The following is a 25,375-nucleotide window of genomic DNA, read 5'->3' as shown; positions in this document are numbered from 1 at the left end:
TTAAACTGAAAAATAAAATCAAAGACAGAGAAAACTAAATAAAAGTAGGCTACCAAATAAAATAAAAATATTAAGTAAATGATTAGAATGAAATAGTACAGATTAACTAATTAAAAATGCACATAACCAAATCTAGCTATAGTCATACAAATATTTTGAAACAGAATAAACAAAATCCAAACTTTATTTTATGGTCCTTTCATTTATAATAGAGAGGCCATATCGGGTATGGAGGAGACCCTGGCGACAAGTGTCAATTGATGGCTGTATGTAAATGTATCCAGGCAGGACAGGCCTGCTTCAATGTATTGACTCGTTAGGCATCATGTTCTGTAGCTTTGAGTTGGCCCACTGTCTTTGACTTTGAAAACCCCTAAATAGTTTTGAGTTGGCATTATGCTGGACATTTTTCTGGTATCTGGCAACCCTGAACATACCCTGAGCCTATTACTGCGCATGAGTTCCTGCTTCAAAACTGAAACTAAAGCGCAGTGTTTACGTTCAAAAAGTGATAACATTGTTCTGAGTGACACTGTGATATTGGACCAAAAGAAACACTCTTTATATTGTGCTTCTCTTTTGAAAAGAAGGTAGGCTAGGCTATACTTTTTTCTTGAAACACGTTTCTTGACGGTTACGATATCGAGGCTCGCTTTTTGCATACTGGATACGGTTGATTTCCCTGACAACTGAAAGACGCCATCGGCAGAAAAAAAGAGATGGCGAGCCCGCTAAAGGTAAGTTTGTTAACAGTCATGCAAAAACCCATTTAACTGTATTTTTCTTTATTATTTATGGACTTAATGTCAGGGCAGTAAGTTTCAGATAAAAAAAAAAACAATAAAAAAAAACGTTCATACTTTGACTCTGCTCATATATATGCGTGTAGGCTGTTATGAGGTTATAAAGCCCGTTTAGAAGTCTTTTGACCCAGTTTGATCAATTTAAGGTGTTAAAAAATCTTACAATTGATAGTCTGCAGTGCACCCTGTTAATAAGTCAACTATGATTATTACTTTCAAATTCATTGCAGATATTTACTGAAGTGAGACTTAAGATTGATCCAGCCGCCATTCCGCCAAATTCAGTTTCAAGCATTCTTCATGGCAAGACAGTGACACTTAGACGTGATGGTGCATATACAGTTGCCATCGGGTCATTCCAAGATATTGAAGATATTCATAGAAAGTGTATAACTACACGACCAACATATGATGGAAGTAGTAATCTAAGACAAGAGGAGATGCGTCTGAGGGACCACACTGCAGCAGGTCTGGGACAAGCTCAAAGTTACTCTTTAGTAGTTCAACCAGTTCAGGTTGATGAAGTTGTAATGCATTACATACAAGAAAAGAAATCTAAGGAACTTCACATAATAGAAAATAGGAATGCAGTTTCCATAAATCAGAACAAAAGTCAAGTGACTTTTACGTCCAAGACTGGTAAGAACATACAAGCTCAATTTGCACGAGAACAGTTTATAACATTATATCAAAAGACTGCAACAGGGCTGCAAACTAGGACATACGTTTACAGTCCAAATATTACTGCACTTTGCAGAGCAGAGTTTCCAGAACTCTTAATCAATACAGATCAAAAGGATCTGGAACTGACCGGCAGCTTCATTATCCTTGAAAGATTAGACACATTTTTGAATGGGAGTGCACAGCACAGAATGGGAAGAATGTATCCACAGCACCAAACCCCAAGAAAAACAAAAGACGATGACATACCTTACAAGCAACCTGTGAAGCAAGAGAAATCACCAGACCCAGCCAAAGATGAGACATGTCCAATTTGTTTGGATTCAATCAAGACACCTGATTGCACAGTTTTAAGTAAATGCAAGCACAAATTTTGTAAAGACTGTTTGGCTAGGGCTTTCCAGTTGAAACCAGCCTGTCCGATATGTGGAGAGATATACGGCGATCTTACAGGGACGCAACCAAAAGGAGGAACCATGACTGTCTCAAGGGACAGCTCTTCTTTACCTGGATACAGAAAATATGGAACGATCGTAATTACCTACCATATACCAAATGGACGCCAGGGGGTGAGTATGAATGCAATTCTTCTGCTTTGAGCTGTTCAAAATGACAAAAATCAGTTACACCTTAGAGTCTTTTGATTACCTCATACTCTGCAGAATGAACACCCAAACCCAGGCATGGCGTACCAGGGTGCGTCCCGCACAGCTTACCTCCCTGACTCAACAGAGGGGAACAACGTACTGAAGCTTCTGCAGAGGGCGTTTGACCAGCGACTCACTTTCACCATTGGATGTTCATCTACCACTGGACAGAACAATGTGGTGACCTGGAATGACATTCACCACAAGACGTCTCGTGATGGAGGGCCAACGCAGTAAGTAAACCGTTTTGGTGTTGTCACCATTTTCTGGTGGTTACCTCATCTCAGACAAGCCCTTTTATCATCAGCATTGTTTAATCTTAAATTATAGCCATAAGTGTTGTAACTATGCTTTTGTCTTTGTAGTTATGGTTACCCAGATCCAGACTACCTGAAACGAGTACAAGATGAACTGAAAGCAAAAGGAATTTACTGATTTTATGATCTTAACTTTGTAATCAATACAAACACTATATGATTATAACCACTATAATGATTGCCGTCTCATGATGACCAGCTAATTGCAGGCTTTTTTTTTTACAGTCACTTTATGTGTTTAACACAGTTTAGGATGTACTGTATAAATTGCCATGTTTTAGTTTGTAACATTGTTTCTCTCATGCTGCTTTATGGGATTAAAGAGTAGGAGAAGCAGTCACATTCTGCTTTAACTGTAAACCTTATAGTTTCATGTCAATACAGTAAAGGATCACATCTACAGAAATTAGATTTTAAAGGCACAGTATGTAAGTTTTGCTGCTAGAGGTCACTTAATCAAAACAATAACAAAGGTGCAGTTTGATGATGCAGTGAAAGAGTGTGGAATCATGGGAGTTGTCACCTTCACCTCCACAGCTGATGGAAAGCAATCAGCTGATGAAGCGAATGCTAATGAGAGACACATGAGTGTCACGTCTCCAGTACCATGACATCTGACGCTCCTTTCATTTAGTTGTTTATTGTTACTTTACGATTAAAGTTACGTTTAACATTTGCCCGTGCCCTTTTTTCCTCCCTGATATTGAACTTTGTTACAGTTACGCTTGATCACTTAAAATCACATTTTATTTTATTCTAATGAAATAGCCGCAAATGCTGAATTACTCTTCATACAGGTCACTTTATTTGACAAATTAAAACTGGGGGGTAAGGCAGCACTGTTTTACTTGGTCAAAACAATCATACGAAAATACATTTGAGTAAGTTATGTTATTACTCTACTACATTGCAGTAAGCTAGCTAGATCGATATTAGAATATCATAGATGAATTGTGTTGCTAAAAGGAATGCAATTAATTAAAAAAATATATTGTATGATAGAGAAAATACTGCATTACAAATAAAGCTCTTATTTTGCTGTTAGCCACTTGACAGGATAGCACTGTCTCTGAGGCCCCGTTTACACGATGGGAAGACGCAGATATTTCCCTGCGGTTTGGCCTCTCATTTACACGAAAACCCCGTTTTTATCTCAGAAAACGATTATTTCTAAAAACTCCGGCCAAAGTGGAGATTTCTGATAACGCTGGTTATGTGTTGCTGTGTCAACTGGGAGAAACGGGGTTTTAGGTTCTCAAACGTCACATTATGCGCCAGAAAATGCTTAACATCATGTGAACACCCTTGGAAGTCGCTCGTGTTATTCGTTGTTGTCGATTCTGAGGATTCTGATTGGCTTGCATGGCTTTATCCTTCTCCCTACACTGCCGCCCATAGGTTTGGCATAGCTATGATGGCGCTCAACGACGTATTTATGGGGGTTGATGTAAATGACAACTTTTTTGAAAATGATGTTGTGTGCACGAAGTTATCATTGAGAACGGAGGGGGGGAAAATATTCGTTTCTTTAAGTACCCAGCTATGTGTAAATGTGGCCTTAAACCTGTACGAGTTTCTTTCTTCTGTTGAACACTAAACAGGAGTGTCACAATTTGGTTATGTTTCATGTTTCTGTTTCATGTCTGTCATGTGATCCCCTGTTCAAGTCATGTGATCCTGCCATGTGTTCCCTTGTCTGATGTGTCATGTTGTCATTGGTTCATTGTTCACAGGTGTCCCTTGTCTTGTGTGTATTTAAGCCCTCATGTTTGCCATGTGTCTTTGGCATGTTTTGTTTCACTGTAACCACAGTTGGTAAGTGTCACGTCAATGTTCATGTTTTTGAGTTCATGCCATGCCCTCAAAAACATGAACATTGATGTGACACTTACCAACTGTGGTTACAGTGAAACAAAACTTGCCAATGACACATGGCAAACATGCCATGCCTTTGTTATATGTTTGATCTTGTTATAAATAAACTGCACTTGGGTTCTCTCTACAACTTGCCTTCAGTGGAATACTTTAAACTGAGGCACATAAATCAAGAAAATGAGATTCAAACAATTAAGACGAACTGTTTTGAACTATATAACAAACAATTCGTTTTCTGTTGATAAAGGCATCCAAACAGTCGCTCGCCTGTCTAATAAAACATATTAGAGCGTCTTTGGCGTTTCCATGGATTCCACGGAAGTAAAATCAGAAAATCGAGGGTAACGCTGATGTGACATCATTGACAGGCAACGCAATGGGCCGTTACACTGGTTAAAATTGCAGATTTCACTTTGCAAGTGCATGTCAACTTATTCTACCAACCCTAACCCCTTATTCTACTACCCCTAACAGTCTACTAATACTTTGAGAATTAGTTGAATGTAGGTGCAATGTTACTTAATCAACAGAATGTTTAAAGGTGAACATCAAAATAAAGTCTAACTGACTTTCCTGTGCCAATGTCCTGGCTTTGAGCCAGTTCAAGTCAATGATTGACCTTTCCTAACACTGATTTGCAGAGATATGGCTTAATTAGTAACATATATGATTTTGTGAGAGAAACAACCATAGGAACACTTGGAATAATTTTTATTTGTGCTTCAGAGGACAGAGACTTGAAATAAAATTCCTCTCCGTTCCACAACTTTATGCTAAATTATTGTCATGCACCGGTTCTTTCAGGCACTTTATGGTAGTCAAAAATGAACATTTGCATTGCGTTTGGAAACTGATCAAAGGTAAGTGGGGCTAGGTGGCACACTTCTGTGTATGAGCTGCAATTCTGCAGTATTTAGGGGTTTACATCTGATTTCAGTTATAAGGAAAAAAAGACAAAAATGTGTAAATTATAGGCAAATTTGAATTTAATGAACATAAACAGATACATAAGCTACTATTTCCATAACTTGTAAAAAGCCAAAAAGCTCGATCTGTTCGCAAAATAAGGAAAAAGTAAAAACGTACTACAGAAAATATTTGGCCTCCTGTGTTGCTGTGGCATTATTTACAATATATACAGTATTTTCACATATGACAGTATTGTCAATTTTGCCATTAAATCCTTATCTATCTATAAGGCACCAAATGCTAATAGCATGATCTCTCTTTTTTACCAATTTGTGCAGAAAATGTACAAAACTATACAAACAGAACTATAACGAACAGTCCATAACAATGAAGGTAAAGTAACAAAAAAAAGTTGAAACAATTATGATATAGTTATGTGTACATGCATGTAAGAACTAACCCCGATTTTTTTAATAACTGATCAGATTGTGGATTTGATGGAATACTCATTGTAATAAATCTGATTTACATCCCTTTTTTAGTAATGACAAACTTGACAATGCGTAATGATTATGTAAACTTTCACTTTAGATTAAATGTAATATTGAGCTGTTGCCATTCAATCAATTGAATCTACAATGGAATATATTGCAAGTGAATATCATGTGGATTTACCAGTATTTCAGAGTCCCATGGAAAAATACAAAATACTTTTCTGCACACAAAATGATCAATACTACATATTTGACGTGCCCATTTTTTAATAAAACCCATAATTCTGCCCATAAGTGAGAAAAGTGTTGTGGTGCTACATCTTGACTATGTAAAAGTTGCATTTCCTCAAATAATATTTTTAAAACAATATAATGAATTTGAATCAAACGCGTTACCTTTATGCACAGGTTCTAATTTCTATGTCGGGTGATCGTTCTCAAAAATGATTTAAACGACTGAAAGTAAAGTTAACAACCACACAGGTGTCTAAACATCACTATAAATAATTGCAAAACTTGAACAGAACACTCACACATTTGAACCTTCTGTTAATACATTACAATGTAGAAACAACAAGCAGCAAACACGTATTCTGCCTTAAAATCACCTTACAAAAAAGATTTATATTGAAAAGACAATTTACAATTGGGTGCCGATTTTGTCCATTATCAAAAAAGTCTGTAACCATACCAAGGAAAACAAGTTATTTGAAAATGTCAGGAAAGCAGCATGCATTTTATGTTTAGTTGTTGCTGCCGAATATATAAAGTGTTTCATTTTTTTTACATTTTAATCTTTTTTTATATAGTTGGTATAGTCACTCACCAAATGTTACAGCAATACTGTATATTTAAAATGATCAAGTTAATGAAGTGGCAGGTTTGGTAAATCTGGGCAAATTCTAAACTGAGGCCTTTAGAAATTGTAAACTGACAGCTACTTTTAAGTAGCATGACATATAAGCTGTAGCACAGGGATTTTGTTTTACACTACATTTGTCAAAGCTCTCCGTCAGCTGTAAATGCAGTCGAAATCAGGAGTTGCTCGCTCGTGTTCAGCACTGTCAAACAATAAATACATCTGTCTTTGAAAGGCATTTAAGATTATATGGAAGTTTGAAACTATCATACATTAAGAAAAATAAAGTGCATATACAGTAGACACCTTTTGTATACACAAATTCTTAGTAAACAAGGTCAGATGGTGCATATTCACAGGAATATTGTATTTTCTCCAAGAAAGTCTCAAAATACTGTACTTCTTCAAAGTGCTTTCATTTTTTGTATCTTTACAAAAAATAAGTAGTCCATCAGTTGAACTGAGAGACATACCATGCTCTTTCAAAATGTACCTTGTATTTATAAACTTAGCAAAATGGTAATAGTTTGAATAGCCAGTGTAAATATGCATGTATCCCAGGGGAACAGTATAAATAGTGTATTTTGAAGACTGTGAATATCCTTTTTGTTGTATGTCTGTGTGTTCTGTGGTTACCAAAAAATACATGGTATTGGCCTCCTACGCTCAAATGTCCAGCTTTGGGAAAGAGGTCAAGGCAGCGGTATTGTGTTCAAAATCTTTCATCCGGTAGCCGTTTGATTGCCGATGACTCGCAGGATCTCCCTATGAATACCAGGGTCCTGTGTGTTTATACTTGTGTCACCTACCTGTCCGTCCTCATAACTAGTGGTTAAAAGTGGTTAAAAAAACAAAACAAAACAAAAAAACACAGAGAAAAAGGAGAGTTTCGGTTCAATTTCAGTTCAGTTCTTCTGCTAATAACAAACTCATCAGATGTGCTGCTTTCTATGTTCTGATTGTAAGTTTGGGAGATACAGACTCAACGTTTTTACAGATACACATTTAGCAACACAGATATATATGCTGAGATAGATTTAAATGTACTTACACAAAGAAAAAACGTGTGCAGACATGATCTGTATTTGGAACTACCCAGATGTCACCATGCTTGTGCAGGTCAGGAGATGTAATAGCTGTTATATAAAAGAGAGAATGTTACCTTCTTTTTTTTTTTTAAAGATTACAGATGAAGATGTAAATCTGATGTAATCTGTCAAACATGAACCTTCACATAAGGCTATGCATTTCAGGTTGCGGCTCTGCAGAAACTGGGGGTTCTGGCCTTTCTTCTGTGACTGAAAGCAAAAGAAATGTTGTGGACCAACAGGTTTCAGATACCAAGTATGTTTGATAAAGGCCTTGAAGAAGAAAGTCATTCAGCTTATGATTTTGTGTCAGGTGCTTAAAAAAAAAAAAAAAACGAAATACATTCAATACCTGCAAATTAATATTGGTCTTGTTGGCAGCAGTTTCATCTTTTGAAGCAACTTTCTGCTGTTTTTTATTCATCCCTATGTGGAAAAGCCACAGTATGAATAAAAACAGCATATTCACACGTAACAAGTTTTTAAAAATATATGTATAATACTTTTTTTGTTTTATTGTGCATATAGTCAAGTACAGGACACATCAGTATCAAACATCTTGGAAGAAGATTTTAAGACCTGAGTAGCCAAAGGATATGCTTGATAATGGACTGAGATAGATTCCACTCCCATAGATAGCGCCATGGAGCTGCAAATAAAACAATGATTATTATAATGCAAACAAAAGGTGAAGTATGTCTGCTTAACTAACCAGAAACTTCATACGGTTTCCATACACCACGCCACACACCGCTCTGCACATTTTGTATGTCTTTCTTAGTGTCTCAATCAGCTCCCTAAATTCAAAGGTCGTGACCAAGTATATCATGTACATGAATTCGGGCACTGATAAGGACAGTAAAGGACGCTGGCTCACTACACATTGGGACACCGATGATTCTATTTCCAGCGACATGACAATGTTTTCATTGAACAACAGCACAACTTTTTAATGTTATTTAAAGCCTGATTACATACTGTATATGTAAAACAAATAAATAAATGATAAATGTTAGCAAGATTATGTTATTTACCTGTCTAACGATGCATGTTTATGCAGACAAAAAATTTGTATTAAAAAAAAATATCTATTGCGTGTCATTGAGTTCCCTAGTGGAAGATAAATATACTAAAATGTATTTTAAATACATTTATTTTATGCTAAGTATATTACAGATACATTTACATATTTATGTACTTAATATAAATACCCTGCAATTGTACTGTTGGTATACTAAATTGATATACTTAAAGTCTGCTAAACTGGAACAACTAATTTTGTACATAATGCACTTTAGTTATCCAGAAATATTGCTGAGTTCCAACTAGATATACTTAAAGGTATAGCGGAGGATTTTCCCGAATTTTAGAAAAGAACCGCCCTCCACTTTTTGAAAAAATGCACATGCGCAACACTCTACCTGCTCCCGAGAGGGAACGCCTATTAAACGTGTGCACGAGAGAGCATGCACGAGCTAATCATAGCTTACATTAACTTTTACTAGCAGTGATTTTAAATGGATTTCTCCAAATAGCATGCCAAACTTTACCTGTCAAGTAGAAACTTCGCGACTGAGGCATCAGTGGGAAGCCCAACCTGTGTTTTGAGCGCACGCCATCGTGTGAATTGTGTGCACGAGCACGTACTACGGCCTTACGTAAACATATCACCAGAATGATTGACACTTAGGAGGACCAATAGTCTTGATGATCCACCCGGAAAAAGAAAATCCTCCGCTATACCTTTAAGTATATGTGATTGTGCTAAAATGGAACTATTGCAAATATACTTTCAGTACACTTTAAGGGCCCTATTTTAACAATCTAAGCGCATGGTCTAAAGTGCACGACGCAAGTCCGAATCCCCTTTTGCTATGGTTTAAAAGGGTTGTCCCTATTCTCTTAATGAGTAATGGGTGTGTTTTGGGCATAACGTGCAATAAACCAATCAGAGTCTCATCTCCCATTCCCTTTAAAAGTCAGTTGCGCTCGCGCCATGGTGGATTAGCTATTTACATGACGGAATTTGCAAGCGGAAAGACTGAACGCTTCTCCGAAGAGGAAATGGATCTGCTCGTGCACAAGGTTAAAGCGCGCAAGCCGACCATCTACGGGACAAGCCGGATTCCACCATATCTTTATGTACACTAATAATCTTTTACATTGTAATACATTTTAATATTTGGCATGTTTGTGTGCTGCTGCGCATCCCTGTGTGTGTGTAAAATAACTTACTTTACTTTATTGTTTATTTTTACAGGGACAATCCACAATTAAGAGTAATTGCACCCGAGTTAGCTAACAGCTAGTATATTGCGCCATTGACTTTAGACCAGGTTTCAGTTGGTCAATGGTACAGTCTATAACAGTTGCCATAAAATAGCAACGCGCCAACAATGCACCTGAACACACCTCGTTTTCAGATCAGCACGCCCATGAGTGAACAGATGGGCGCAAATGCATTTGCTATTTAAACAAAGTGGTGCAGGACGTGAAAACGATAACTGCGTCAGGCTGAAACTAGCAAAAAAAACACTTGCGTCGCGGCTGGCGCCGCATTGTGCCCTAATATCTTACATTTAAAGACGGAAATTCATACTGTCCTTACTAATACTGATATTAAACACCTTTTAGACTTGATATTAAGAAATGTGCATTGTGCAATAAAGAAGAACTCCAAATAAAGTTGAATCATAATATTTATATCAGTAAGTCTAAAATGATATGTTAATAAATATGTTAATTGGTTTGTAGTATAAGTCGTATGAAATAAATGTATTTTGGTATAGGTTTTTTTCACTAGGGTTGGCTTGTGATTTATGTTCTGTGCTTTAGAACTTCTGTTAAGGGAGTATAGTGAGCATCAATGCTCGCTGGTTTTTACAGTGCATTGCGGTACTTTTTAGGGAGCAGCGTTTCAGTGCACTGGAAGGATTTTGCGATAGAGAAATCTCTTAAAATGGCTGACACCCTGATCAGAACCCTGATTACTGAACTAGGGAGCTGACTGAGACATACCCTTGGTTCAGGTCATGGAACCCACACCTAGTGAGCTGATGATCTAAATCAGGTGTTCAATAGGGAAATGAAAATGAAATATGAAAATACATTTTCATACAAAATGTGCAGAGCAGTGGCTCCCCAGAACCAGTTTTGAAAAACATTGTCGTATACAACTGACATTGCAGATTGTTTTTTCTTCTTCTAATAAATAAACCTCTAACAGAGTGTTCAGAAAATGCACTATTAAATTATTAAACTACTAAAATTTCAACTATTAAAGGGATAGTTTTGTCATATTTACTCAATCTCAAGTTGTTCCAAACCTGTACGGGTTTCTTTCTTCTGTTTAACACAAAAAGAGATATTTTAAGGTAACCAGACAGTTTACGCTGGCCATGGAAATCCATAGTAGGAAAAAAATACTATGGAAGTCAATGGCTACCATCAACTGTATGGTTACCTTAAAATATCTCTTTTTGTGTTCAACAGAAGAAAGAAACCCGTACAGGTTTGGAACAGTTTAAGGGTAAGTGAGGGTAATTTTTGGGTGAACTATCCCTTTAAGTTCTTCCTTGCATATATTAAGAGATGTGGTGTAAAAAAAAAAAAAAGTCAGTGCACATCGGTCTGCTCAAATGTTTAAAGATGTTTACACCCAAAAATGAAAATTCTGTCATAATTTACTTTGTGTCGTTCCAAACCCGTAAGACTTCCGTTTCTCTTCGGAACACAAATGAAGATATTTTTAAAATCTGAGCCAGTTCTGTACTCTCCATTGACAGCTACACAACTACCACTTTGACTCAATTCATATGGCTTATTTGATCTCTTTATGAACGTTTTGAAGCGTCGAAGTGGTAGTTGCGCAGCTGTAAGAGGAGGGACAGAAATATCTCAGATTTCATTAAAAAGATCCTCATTTGTGTTCCGAAGATGAACGAAAGTCCTTGGAACAACATGAAGGTGAGTAATTAATGACAGAAGTTTTATTTTTGGGTGAACTATCCCTTTAAGATGTTTACATAATGCATTATGCATAAATATATTATCACATCATATTTCCACAATAAAACCACTGGCTTCATCCAAACTTCATCCCAGTTTTATTACATTAAAAACTGTATCTGTATCACAATTAGAAATGAGTACCTGAAGCCTTGTGTTTGATGCCACAACCAAACCATTCCTCAAAATGGAGTGCCAGTTTTCTATGTGTGATCCACTGAAAGTGATAGAAAGAGAGAGAGAGAGCCAGTCAGTTTGTCTTTTTTTAAACTGAAAAATTAACAACTACTGTTCTCAAGTCAGCAAGAAACTTCACACCTGTACAGTTGTGGTTTTAATTAAATTTGTGCAAAAGACAGATTTGAAACCTATTCTATGACTCAAAAAATCTATGGGGCTGTTATATGCTTGAATCTTATTGGTTGACGAACGTTCTAAGCCAGGTATGCAATCATTTTCAGGGAAATGCACGGCTGATGTATTTACATGTCCATATCACTTCGCCAAATAATTTCAGTTATTTCAAAGGTCCTTACAGCCTACAACAGCAAAAGAACCAAAACCCACAATGACACTGACCAAGCAAATAAACATAGTAAAAAAAGTATAAAAATGACACATTATTTCCATTGTTTTTTTGTCACAAAATTACGCTTTATTAAATACGAAAAGCACATACTCTTTTTCTCCCACTCTCTCTCCCACTCAAACTCACACACACAGTAAGTACGGACACACACTCGCACAGAAACGTGTTGTCAGCGCTGCTCTGACGATTTTATCAGTAAAATAGTTTAGCAACTTAAAAGCTACATGACATTTCTCACTAGCGAGGTAATAACGGCGCTGTTCTTGAAGCAGATAAACTTACAGTTTCGCTATTAGTAGAGACGCTGGTGCCGAACACTGTTGAGAGACGTACAGACTCAGGTAATTCACACACGCTTAATTCTCTCTCTGCTATCAATGGCTCAAGCCTCCATTACTAGCTCTAAAATTACGTTTTGGAATTAGCAACGGAGGCGTGGGATAAGATGAGTAAGAAATTAGTCCTACACACAAGAGCGTTTTAAGGATGAAAACCTGACAAATGTCTTGAAATACAACATCTGAACAATGTCTTGAGGTGTGGTAACCGCACTGTGGTAACGCCGAATAATTGACTCCGGTTCATTGAATTATTCGAAAATAAATAACGCATAACTCGTTTCTCGCCGTGGCTGCATTACCACCTCGGGTGTGCATTATTTTAGAATAATTCAATGTCCTGTCGTCAATTATTCCTTACATATAGTTTGCTGCACAGCTGAATCGCAACTGAACTAGTTACGACAGCTGGAACCGACTTCCTCTTATTGCGACAGTGAAATGCACTTCAGATTTAGTATATTTAATATTAGAGGACAATCACAAAGCCATGAAGAATATAAAGTGAGAAATTGTCTTTTCTGATACAGTAGGTCTTACAGTGCAAACCTGGCTTGTGGCTACAACATTTGTTCAGCACACCCACAGACCATTCAGACTGCCTGATTCACATTGCACACAAAACTGCCAAGAGCTCCAGCAAGAAGTATAATATACTTTGGGAACAGCTAAACACATTTTACTTATGCCCTGTTGTACCCCAATCATGAATTTATGAATTTGTAATGCTGTGGGGTCAAATTTGATTTAAGGATAAAAAAAGCTCAGTTTCTTAGGTGTTTAAAATGGAACTTACTGAAAAGCAAAGGTACTCCCAAAGAGGCCTTTGGCAGTTCTAAAGTTGGATTCTTTGGCTGGCGGACTGCTGAGCAGGAGGAACTGATGGGGTGTGTGCATGAACTTCAGTTGCTGTTGTGACAGAAACAAGATATAAGAGCATATACTTGAGACGCTAAGCCTAAATCATTTTCTCTGCTTAAAACTTTGAAAAGTTTCACAGTGCCTGTGAATTTAAAACTCTCTTCAAAAATACAGAAGAACTGAAAGATGGCTTCTAAAAGAGTCATGGTTCTCTCTTAGGGAGGTAATGCCAGCAATTCAATGAAAGATTAATCATTATGTGTCTAACCCAGATGATCTTAACCTAGAACAGAGACATTTTCACATTCTTGTGGCATTTGCAGAAACATTTATGGAAATCATAACAAATGCTTAAGATAGATACAAGACTTACTCTAGTAACAGGAAGCTTCACTATGTGTGATCTGTTACTGGATATCACCCTGTAAAAAAAAGGATTTATCAACCAGATACTCCATTAGGTTTGAAACCCTCCGCTGCAGGACATTTAAATACTGTATATGTGTGATTGTATGTCACATGATCATACTGACTGTCCAAGGTACAACAAAGATGGATGCACACACTCTCCATGACTATGTAATTAGAGCTGTTTTGAGAGCTGACTGTCACATTTACACATCATTAAAATGCAGGAGCGGAGTAGATAATGATTGAAGTGTCATTCAGTCATACCACTGCAGTAGTGGGTGAGCCAAAGGATCGTGCTTGTCCATTTGTCTCTTTATCTCCAGATATGGAGCCTGTGCAGAAAAAACAGCAACAATTAAAATGTCTAAATGCTCCTCCATTAGGAATCAAAGCACCGGCTGATTTCTCTGAAGACTTATGCTAATAAAAGATACAGGGATTGTGATTTAAACAACTAGGGCTGTCAATTCAATCTGTTAAATATAATATTTTGCAGAACATTTGTTTTTACTGTTGCCGTAAAAAGTATATAAATACTTTTATATACAGTATACATTTATAAAATGTTATAGTATATTAAGTTGTAAAAAAAAAAGGTTAGTGTAGTGTGGCTACACTTTATTTTAAGGTTTTGTAATTATACATTTAAATACTGAGTAATATTAATTAACTACATGTACAGTGATTACTCTAGGGTTAGGGTTTGGTTTGGTTTAGGGTTAGTTGCATGTAATAATCATGCATCATTTATAGTTATTGCTATAACTACATGTAATGTGAAACAAGGACACTGTAAAATAAAGATACATTCATTATTTATAACATAGCATACATAACATTCTATATATTATTTATTTTAATGTCATTAAAATAGTTTGATTTTAAATGATTGACAGACTTAAAAACAATGTAACAACCTTAGAACATACATTCTCCTGTTGTAAATTTCTGGGCGATACCTGGGTCATTTCTCTGATAGAGGTGATACTGTCGAGTGCTCTCATCACTCGGTCATAGTCCTTTTTCTGAAGAAGAACCCAAACACCTTTATGAGTAGCAGCATTACACAAAAAAGACGGGGTAAGGTAAAGCTAAACGCTCTAAGGCCTGGTTTCACAGACAGGGCTAATCTTAAACCAGGATTAGGCCTTCGTTCAATTAGGACATTTAAGTAGCTTTTATAAACGTGCCTTAGAAAAAAACATTAATGCTGTGCATCTTGAGACAAAACAATGGCACTGACATATTTTAAGATATGTCAGTGCAAGTTGCTTTTAGTTAAAACAGCTCAAACATGCATTTTAGTCTGAGACTAGCTTAAGCCTTGTTTGTGAAACCGGGCCTATGTGTTTTAAGTACCCTGGGGTTGAAGGCAAGTGCTTGTGAGTCATTGGGATCCACCACAGAGGGATATGGCTCAAAAATGACAACTTTTCTCGGAGACTCCAGTGCAGATCGGCACATGGAGACCAGTAGGTCTACAACCTGTTGCCACAAACAGAGATTGTTAAGCCATTTGATTAGAAGGTTCTGTACAGAATGACTGTATGAATTTTGTGTTTGATTGTTTACCTGAGCACCAGTGGCAATCTCATCAGCAGCCTCATTCATGACCCCTAGAGTTTGGAAGGCGAATACACACAACTCTCTCTCACACACTGTGGGCTGCAGGACACATATAAACAAGCTCATTAGAACAGTAAATTATAGTATTAATCCTGGATTAATATAATCACATGTAACATAAATTGGCTCACTTTTAGTTTGACAACTATCCGCAAAATAATATGGCACAAAAATATGGAAAAAAAAAGAAAAGAAAAACATCTTTGATTGTGACATGAAGGCATAATATGGTATGAGAATCATTTCTAAATCTTTTCAAGTTAAAATAATCTCTTTCTATTTTAAACATAAACAGAGGCTGTCTAATATGAAATATAGAAAAGAACACAGGCTGTGTTCAAGTTCAAGTTTGCTTTTTTTGAAAGAATTAAGACTTTAACTCTGCAAGGATGCATTAAATTGATCAAAAGTGACAGCGAAGACATTTATTATGTTACAAAAGATTTCCATTTCAAATGAAATATTATACTAAAACTGTTTTTAGCCTGTCTTGGAAAACTTTAGAAAACATTGGAAAATCTGACCAACCTCAAATTTCTGAAAGGTAGTGTATACTTTTAAATACTCAGGAGTAAATATAAGAGAAATCGCAAGTGCCTTAAATGATTCATTCACACCGTTAACAAATCCAAGATTGCTTGTAGAGCAAACAAACTTACTCTGAGCATTGGTCCATTTTGGAACACATGAGGTTCATCGCAGACCACACAGAACTCATTCAGTACAGGGATACGCTGTTCTGCATACTCCATAGTCTGCAATTATAAGTCAAGTAAACACATGTAGCAACCATTCAGTAACATTTGCCTCCTCTTTAACAGTATGACAGCATTAGTGGCTACCACAAGAGCTCTACCCAAACAAGCAGGACAGTTCATCCAAAATTAAAATATTTTCATCATGTTTGGAACATTTGATTCAGTCTTGTTCACAAGAATACTAATGACTAAAAAATGTCAACTACCTCAACCAACCACATGCCCTCAAGCTCAGGTTGCTTCAGAAAGAGGATGTTGCATATATTTGCAAGTAAAAGACTGTTAGACTGTAAAATACTGTTTGATTAAAGGTTGTATCAGCGATTTCAGGCATCTCTGTAGGCAGCCTAGGCTCTGAGATCTGCACACAAAAACAGTTGGTTTCACCACCACTCAAAACCAAAATAAAGTGTTCCAACCAATCACCGAAAGGGGTGGGTGTTGTGAGGTTTTCGCGTGCAGACGTCATAGGCTGCCGTGCACGAGCGCAAAACCTCACAACACCAACCCCTGTCGGTGATTGGTTGGAACACTATTTACAGAGACGCGTTTTTTTGACGGCATGCTTATGGGGCGGGTAGCTAGCGGATCGTTAGGAAAGATTAGATGAATGTGATCATTTATGTTTGGGCCTGAAATCGCTGATACAACCTTTCATGAAATAAGGCAAAGGGGAAAGTGAAGATATTTATTTTTACCTGAACAAGGAAGCCTCTGTCTCTGACTGGAATGGATTTGGCTCCGTTGTTTGGCTACTCGAGAAGACAGAAAAATAATTTGAAGTCTCTCTAAATTTTGTTAGCTAAACACACAAAGTCGTTTTCACTGTCTCAAGTCAAACATTCCATTGTGGGACAACATGTCTCAAATATTAAATGTATCTCTCTGCAAGATTTTTTTTTTTACAGATCTCTCTCTCCTTGGCCTGTTAAATTCACTCATCTCTGCCTGGTTGGAGCAATTCACTCTTATTTTTGCTGTATATATATTCTGTTAAATAATTCTTTCATATCCAAAACACTCTTGTATCTCTGACCAAAGCCGAACCAAACAGGCAATCAAATAGGCAAATCCTAAATATGTAACCTCAAGGAAGTATGTTCATAAGATGCAGTCCCAAGCATCATTACCTGAGGTGTGGAAGATAGTGATGGGGCCAGGATGCCGATTAGCCCTGAGGTAAGGGAGAGGCGTCTGCTCTCGGTGACAGGCTCTTTAAAGATGTCGCTTTTCTTGTCGCCCATCTTGGTGCTGCTGGAGTAGGACCTGCTGAGCAGACGGTGGTGGTGCTTCAGGCCGTCCAGCTCTTCAGTCCGCACACTGCCTGAGCAGGAGCGGCCCAGGAGCCGGTGAGGCTTTAAAGCACCGCCATCGCTACTGCCAGCAGCATGTTCGCAGCGAGGCTCGGCCACGCTCGACCGCGGCGACAGCTTATGAGGCCGCAGTGGCGGGCAGTCCTCTGGTTTCACAGCGGTCGAGCAGGGCCTTGGCAGCAGCCGGTGGGGCTGCTTGAGGGGCTGATGTTGCTCCATCCGCGGGTCACTGGAAAGGGAGTGACCCAAAAGCTTGTGCGACTTGCCGACACAGCCGTCCATTTCTGGCTTCACTGTGCTGGAGCATGTTCGCCGTAACAGACGGTGGGATTTTGACACGCCATCCTGCTCGGGTTTGAGCTTCTTTTTGCTCTTCACACAGCCAGGAGGAGGGTAGCTGGGGGATCTGAGTTTGCACAAGCACAGCACATTAATCACACTACAGGAATTATGGAACAAAAAAGATGTTGTGCAATTATGCTTGTGCAAATCCTGCACATTTCAGAATGCTTTATTGGCTGATTCACACCAATTTTATTTTTCATGTTGAGGTCTGCATAGTTCGCAAAGGGAATGCGCATTTCTTCCGCTAATGAACTATAGTAGGTCATGCCTCAGTTAATGAGATACAAAGAATTAGGCAATGCTGACAAACTGCTTTTCAGTTTTCTGCATCATCTTGATTTTCATTTTATTATTCATAAAAAATCCACAGGTAGTAAGGCATTCAGGTAAGATATCCTCTTTATGACAAGCAAAATTTGAGAATCCATTGCCACATTCTCAAAATCTATTTTCTCAACATTATAGTCCAGTTCAAAACTGCTTGCCACCTTGGAGTCTTTCCAGTTCAATGAAACATTTGTGAATTGTTCCTACAGTTTGATAACCATTCATTGACCATTATGTCTCAGACTCAAGCTGGTCTGATGAACTCAAAGACCATGAAGCTAACACACTTGCTGGCATAAAAGTAAATGCTGGTCCTGAATACATAAATGCAGCCTAAATATATGGCTAAATGTTTACCAAATTCACAACAGTGAATTGCTGATTGGCAAACAAATTTTCTCCAGTACAACAGAGGGCAAAAACATATTTCTCCATTGAGGCTTATTCAAAAAGAAGCCTTATATTCATATTACAATTACTTTTTGCAAGGCACATATTTTTCTAATATTTCATTATAGTAGAAGCATGCAGAACAGTACACAAATAAGTTTATGAGTAAGGTTAAAGCTGTCTAATGTTAGCAATAAAAATAATTCTAATTTGATTTTTGATTCAATATTTAAAAACTTTTCTGCGATGGCAAAGTAATGGCATGTACAAAGCAATAACATCAATCAACATCAGAAAAATTCTAGAGAGAGTTTTTGAGCTGTAAACATGTGCGCTTTACTGTGTGAGGTTAATTAAATATTGTTCACCAGAACCAACCAATTTTCTTGGTGAACAGGCCTTTAGTCCTGGGTTTAAAAGCGCTTCAAAGAGGGATAATAAACTCAGGATTGTCCAGTATCGGTATAGCTGAGTGACTTTTTTTTCTTACCTGCGTAGCGTTGAAAAAATGTGCAGGGGAGACTTCACCTTCTTCTCTGTTTGCTTTTTGCCATGTGGGTTGATGAGTTTATCTTTGCTCTGACACTTCCACTGCTGTGTGACAAAGGTTTGCATTATTCTGCCAAGAGAAAGCACACTCAAGTTAAACGGACCTAGAAAACCCGATATAACACTAAAAAGAAAATCTAGTATTTTCTTACTTTTTCAACTGATGTCCAAGTCCAAATCTGTCTTTTGAAGAAACTTGAAACACATCAACAGTGGGAACTGGAAAAGGGACATGAAATTCAAATCAAATGGTATTGCAAAACAAAGTACCACATAATGTAACCGTTTGCTACAGACGTTTGATTTAGCCATCAAAGCATTTGAGAGGTTTTTAAAAACACTGGAACAGAAGGTCACTCTGAAATGAGCCACTTATGATGAGTAATATCTTGGCAGGAGAACAAGAGCAGGCATTACAGCCATGTCCAAGTAACTTTTCTCTCTTTCTCTTGCAATCTGAACTGAAGTAGCCATGTTCTTGAGTCAAGCCATTTTAAACAACTCTACAATCAACAGAGACGTAAGGGCACACACTCTCATCAACAAGAACAATTCATAGTATTTATGCAAAAGAAACAACAAAAACCCAATCTAACAAGGTAAGTGTACCAAACAAGTCTGTGGTAACGGAATCTCATCTGATTGTATAGTCTTAAATTCAGGCTTACCACAGGGATGTGTATTATCACCTCTGCTTTTCTTTGTTTATATAAATGAACTTCAATGTAACAAGGATGATCTCACTTCAATCAAATAAGCTGATGACTTGGTTTTAATTTCTTGCCAAACGGACACGAATTCAACACGTGTTTAACTCATTTTGAGTATATTAAAAGTTTTTTACAATGGTTTGATCACAGTCATCTACAATTGAACATTGAGAAGACAAAGGAATTATGTTGTGGGAATCAAAATAGGACAGGTACGGCTAGCATTTTATATGAGCAAGTTATTATAAAAGGTGTAAAGGTAGAGCAAGTTTCAAATTCTTATTCCAGGAAAATGTGGACCATATTCATAAGAAAACAAGACAGCGTTTTAAGTCTACTCAGACATTTTAGTAACGATAGGAGGGTCCTAACCATTGTTTGGTTCAATGATCTAAAGTATTTTAACATATAACATTGTTACGTGATATGGCAATTTAGTAATGAGACAGAAAAATTAAGTAATACAAGTCATTTACAAAGCAAATAAGATCACTGGCCAGAAACAAAGTACATTGCAAGAGCTGTTTTCACACTTTATGGAAAAAAAGGCAAACCAAACCCATCCCCTCCACTCCTGTTTTGAGGCCCTCCCTTCAGGGTGCAGGCTGCGTATACCACTGGCTAAAAATAACATATATAAAAGATCATTTGTTCCATTGGCGATGACGGTTTTAAACCAAATTCTTAATTGAGGTACTATTTACTTTGATATATTTATATACTCATTTTATGCACGTTTTTAATGGGGACAAATGTGTGTTCCATGAGCTTTGTTATGTGGTATTTAAGTGGATGTACAGTATTGTCTGATAAGATGTTTTTTTTTTTTATGCAAGTGTCAAAGATTAATTTCTGTCCAGGAAATCTGAACAGACAATAAAGTCAAACAAACAAACTTGTCTAATGTTGTTAACAGCACAATGATTTGCATGATCTTCTTAAAGAGTTGTTAACTGCATTTATGGTTAGGGTAAATTCAATTAAGTGTTTCTCAACATTTCTTTACCCTCCCAGCCCCATCTGTAAGGCTCAAGTACCCCTTTATTTTCTTTATAGAATAAGGAATATCCGAATAGAAAAAAGTTTTGAAATGTCAAAGTCTAATCACTGTTGCCAAAAATCTACCTCTATTTGGTGTCTTTCTATATATATGTGCAAATATAATGCAATTCACGCAAATTGACAAAATCACAAACATTTTCTTCTTCTTTCTTCTATTAAGTACAGTAATTGAATGTGCTATCCTATTAATAACAACAACAACAAAAAAATTAAGATTAACTATTTTAACTTAACCTAATTCACATTTAATTTTTAACAGCATTTTTTTTTTTTATAAATCATGACTTCTGTTTTATAAGGTTAACTATGTTAAATCTAAATCTAAGTACCCCTGGTTGGGAATCAAAGCAGTAGATGTTTATAAGATACCTTTATAACAAAGTTTGGTTGCTATTTTGTGTATATGTGTGTGTGTGTGTGTGTGTGTGTGTGTTCCAGTATTTCCATACATTATCAAACTAAATTATGTTTTTGTTTTGTTTTTGGAAAGGGATAGGTTTAGGGGTAGGGTTAGGATTTGGGAATAGAATGTGAAGTTTGCACAATATAAAAAGCATTGAAGCGTCCGACTCTGCCCAACTCGGTGTGTGTGTGTGTGTGTGTGTGTGTGTGTGTGTGTGTGTGTTCTAACCTGGTCCATTCAGATATTGTGTGAGGGAGCAGTGAAGCCGCACAATAACAGGTTCACTCCGGATCACATCCCAGGCAAGTGCAATCTCCTCCTATGAACAAATGCTGCATTTCAGTTTCACATAGTATAACAGACACACACAAAATAAATAAAAACTATATGGTCATCGTCAGACACTGAACAATAACACTCACATCGAGGAAAGTGACATCAATGTGTAGGTCGATGTCCACATCATCAATTGCACCATATTCCCTATATTTTGAAGGGGAAAAAATATCATTCCTAATTTCATCTTGGACAAAATTATTTCTGATAGTGAGATTATAATCTTTGTTTACAGCAGCTTTTATAGTACATATTCATTAAGACTAGAAAATTACAAGAATTTACCACTCAGCCAAATATGTTGTTGACAAAGCTTTTAGGGATTTGAAGGGAATTCACAACAAATTTAGACATGATGAAGCAGTTCTCTTTGCTTATACAGACGGCTTACAAAACATTTTGCTGGAAAAATTGACACAAACTGTCATTTGCACACTATTTTAAATAGGTTGGGACAAAGAAAGACATGACTGTTTTTTTATCAAGGAGGTTGAATGCAAATTTTCTAACACAATTTCTAAGCAATTTGGCTACTGGTCATCATCCAATACCCTGTGACAAAGTGGAAAAAGGAAAGTCATCTCAGATGAAGAGCAAGTAATTACATTTTATTAAAAATAACTTTGTTTTCTTGGGAATAAAGCATGTTGTTATCGTTCATACATTTTTTATTTAATATTAGAAAAAGATCTCTTAAGAAAGATTGCAGAATAAAATATAAAACCAGATGAAATTATTTCTTAAATGAGTATGCAGGTACACTTGATGTTGAAGGGATGCAGCTTGATGCTCCAGCTCTGCTGCTCCACTTCTCTCAAAGCATTTATTTCTCATAAAAGCATTGTGATGAGTTTGTAGCGTTGCTCTGGGCTAACTGTTACCATGGTTACACCTCACTCCCAAATGCAGCCGCTGTGCCTCAAAAGCAAGAGGTTTGAGAAAAGAATAATCCTCTTTGATCTGTCTATGCAACAGCTTGCATACAGCATATAAACACACACTCATGTTCCGACACATGTAAACACACAAAATTACACATTTACTAAGGTAAAGAAATTCAGAGGAACATTAAGGAATCATTTAAGAAGTGTTTTACCCAACACGTTATACGATGACCATTAAAGCAGTTTTGCATTTTCAATTAATTCTACTTCAACGAATAGGCAAAATCATTTAGTGGGATGTGTCCTGGAATTATTAAAAGGGGCCTCACTGAACCCACTCAAAGAGACTGCGGCAAAAACGGCCCAGGTCATTTTTCAAGCAGAACACTGAATAAATACTCAAAATGGTTTTCTGTCCATGACTCAGGGCAAATGCATCCCAAGGATCACACACTAGACAGGATATAAAACGCGCACTTCTGCTGCTATGAATAGAGTCTTTTATGCTGTTCTTTCATTTGACGGTCTGCTGTTATCAAAAGCAGCTTGACAAGATAAACTTTCAAGGACGAAGCTTTTAATAGCTGTCGCTGCATGAAACACCATTCAGACTGGCAGATTTTGCGGGGTGAATCACGTTCGTGTTGACAATCTGTCATGAGTTCTTTTTTCATCCGAGTTATTAAGCACAAACACGAGCATGTACATGTTTTGCTGTTGTCCACAGCATTCTTAACAGCACCAGTTTCAAATGTGTTACATCTTGCTATAAATTTGCTGATTGCAGAGCAGATAAGGTAAAAGCAAGCCTCTACGTCAGGATAAACACCACAGCAATAATTACATCATTACAGCCCTGTAATCAAACAGAATCCACTCAGACTCTCACAGACCGTCCTTCAGTTGATCACAGAGCATTTCCCCAAATGACAGATTGGAGAAATGGCCACCTGAGGGTTATGGGACCTGGCTCAGGCAGAGGACGTCCTTGAGTGGGTTAACTGTGCCAGAAAACTAAAGAACGATTGCTCAAGGTGTTGTTTCCCATAAAACACTTCACTGGTGGTGGAGGAGAGTTCAGGAAGGAAGTCACAAATCCAATACTTTTTTCTGAGCTGATGACATGTTTGCACATTTACTGACATAATGCTACTTCACATTGATCTTTTTTTTTACCCCCAAGTTACTAATTTGCAAAAGTTTTAAGTTCTCACATCAACATCAAGAAAAAAAATGAATGGCCAGTTACCTGAGAGATACTGCATGATGGCCATATAAGTCCCTCACGGCTGCCAAATCAGCCTCCAGCTGGGGGTGTTTGTGAAGCTCTCCATCATAATTGACCTGCCCACATAAACACACAGGTCAAAGGGTGATACACAGAGCCCAGGGTTACAGACAGCAGCACCTGAGTATTTATTCAAAAATGTATAAACAGCACTTCTCCGCTCATGATTGTTTCTACCTTGAGGCGAGTGAGTTTTTAATCAGTATAAGATCCAGAACACTTCAAACAAGCTTCTAGACATCAATCACTGTTGATGACTGTGGCTCTGCACTCTCTTAACAATCAATACACATCATACACTTAGCTTACTCTATTATAAGATCAGTCTCTTTAGACTGTGTCCTAAATCAACTGTCTGGATTTCTTGTGAAAGAAAATGACTTTAGACTATTTGATTTTTATCTCTGATTAGTTTTATTTCCTTTTTCTAATGCATCACTGAACTGATTAAAAGACCCTGTTTCTCAAGAGATCCAAGGGTAATCATAATATTTATTCAAACCCAGTTGGTGGATATGCTGCACAAAGTTAACAGGATTAACAGGAATGTGATTCTGAACAGGCAATATATGAATGACAGGTTTAGAATAGCTGCCCTTAACTACTAAGTATCTTAAAAGTGGAATATTTTTTATGTTTTCTTTGAATATCTAAAAAGTATTGATCTGCATCGACTTGCCCATCACAGTAACACCAACTCAACCAATGGTGTGAGATTGGGGGCGGGACTATCTGTTTGTCCAACCAATGGAAGACAAATGTAAATTCTGTAGGAAAACCTGCCATTATTAAGCCTGAAACATCTTTACATAAGAGTCTTTTTAGATATTCTGCACAACAGAGATCAAGTAAATTCACCGGCTGTTCTGAAGTTCAGAGAGAATATGCCAGCATGTGGCATGGAAGAGTCTCCCGAAGGCTTTGAGATCATCAGAACAGCAAAGGACTGCAAAATTGCCACATTACAGTGAGCAAGAGCCAGCGAGAATTCACTGCCCGACACAGGCATTAGTGCATGAATCTTCATCACCTCCGGACTGGTCCTCACAGGGCACAAAGCTCACTCACTCACTGACTCCAGCTTTATGGATTTGCTCCAGTGGATGGTCATTGGTCACATGATTAATTTAAGCACAAGCTGTGTGTGCAAAGTAACATTCATTCTCATGATGGAAACATTCTCAGAAGAGTGAGGGACTAATCATTAACAGTTAAAGAGAGTCAAAAAGTTTTTTATATGAGCTGCAAACTACTTTAAGTAAATTTACCATGAAATGAAAAGTCTTAAGCCCCAGGTGCTGCAGGTTTGAAGCTCGTTTTAAAGCTGTAAGACCTTAGGAAGTTTAGTTGCAGTGACCACGTGAAGTTGAGGTTCACATGGGAAACAGGACCTTGTTTATCTGAAACTTACTCTGAAATTTTGCCTTTTGATGGTGTGGTAGATTTTTTCATGATAACATGATAACACTTTGAAACACAATGTACTAAAACTTTCTGTCCTGTG

General features: G+C 37.3%; 2 protein-coding genes across 4 annotated transcripts in view; one reads left to right on the top strand and one right to left on the bottom strand.

Moving 5' to 3' along the window:
• The first annotated feature begins 464 nt into the window (after positions 1-464).
• Positions 465-3,124, top strand: LOC311294228 (E3 ubiquitin-protein ligase DTX3L). Its single transcript, XM_084414992.1, has 4 exons — positions 465-737; positions 1,034-2,053; positions 2,147-2,364; positions 2,497-3,124. Exons 1-4 carry the CDS (start codon positions 720-722, stop codon positions 2,564-2,566), a joined length of 1,326 nt encoding a protein of 441 aa, XP_084271118.1. The 5' UTR covers positions 465-719; the 3' UTR covers positions 2,567-3,124.
• A 2,163-nt stretch (positions 3,125-5,287) lies between these two features.
• The window catches only part of parp8 (poly (ADP-ribose) polymerase family, member 8), a 45,226-nt gene continuing 25,138 nt past the window's right edge, over positions 5,288-25,375 (bottom strand). Inside the window, exons 7-26 of one of the 3 annotated variants that reach the window (XM_084414989.1) lie at positions 23,833-23,927; positions 21,786-21,846; positions 21,592-21,682; positions 19,341-19,407; positions 19,130-19,258; positions 17,395-17,983; positions 16,963-17,016; positions 16,166-16,261; positions 15,453-15,545; positions 15,240-15,365; positions 14,798-14,905; positions 14,145-14,212; positions 13,843-13,891; positions 13,405-13,517; positions 11,826-11,898; positions 8,253-8,322; positions 8,026-8,099; positions 7,814-7,883; positions 7,637-7,721; positions 5,288-7,410 (exon numbers count right to left, since the gene is read on the bottom strand). In XM_084414989.1, coding sequence (XP_084271115.1) covers positions 7,308-7,410; positions 7,637-7,721; positions 7,814-7,883; positions 8,026-8,099; positions 8,253-8,322; positions 11,826-11,898; positions 13,405-13,517; positions 13,843-13,891; positions 14,145-14,212; positions 14,798-14,905; positions 15,240-15,365; positions 15,453-15,545; positions 16,166-16,261; positions 16,963-17,016; positions 17,395-17,983; positions 19,130-19,258; positions 19,341-19,407; positions 21,592-21,682; positions 21,786-21,846; positions 23,833-23,927 — 2,214 coding nt within the window. In that variant the 3' untranslated portion in view covers positions 5,288-7,307. The remainder of the gene's footprint in view (positions 7,411-7,636; positions 7,722-7,813; positions 7,884-8,025; positions 8,100-8,252; positions 8,323-11,825; positions 11,899-13,404; positions 13,518-13,842; positions 13,892-14,144; positions 14,213-14,797; positions 14,906-15,239; positions 15,366-15,452; positions 15,546-16,165; positions 16,262-16,962; positions 17,017-17,394; positions 17,984-19,129; positions 19,259-19,340; positions 19,408-21,591; positions 21,683-21,785; positions 21,847-23,832; positions 23,928-25,375) is intronic. The other 2 variants (XM_084414990.1, XM_084414991.1) reach the window with 2 other exon arrangements.

Source organism: Rutilus rutilus (assembly GCF_951802725.1).
Source record: "Rutilus rutilus genome assembly, chromosome: 7".
Taxonomy (NCBI): Eukaryota; Metazoa; Chordata; class Actinopteri; order Cypriniformes; family Leuciscidae; genus Rutilus; species Rutilus rutilus.
Note: the sequence above shows the minus strand (reverse complement) of the source record. Positions and strands in the feature narration are given on the sequence as shown.

Coding starts and splice junctions, on each gene's coding strand:
- LOC311294228 (XM_084414992.1), top strand. Junction 2,054..2,146: donor TACCAAATGGACGCCAGGGG/GTGAGTATGAAT, acceptor CATACTCTGCAG/AATGAACACCCAAACCCAGG. Junction 2,365..2,496: donor CGTGATGGAGGGCCAACGCA/GTAAGTAAACCG, acceptor TTGTCTTTGTAG/TTATGGTTACCCAGATCCAG.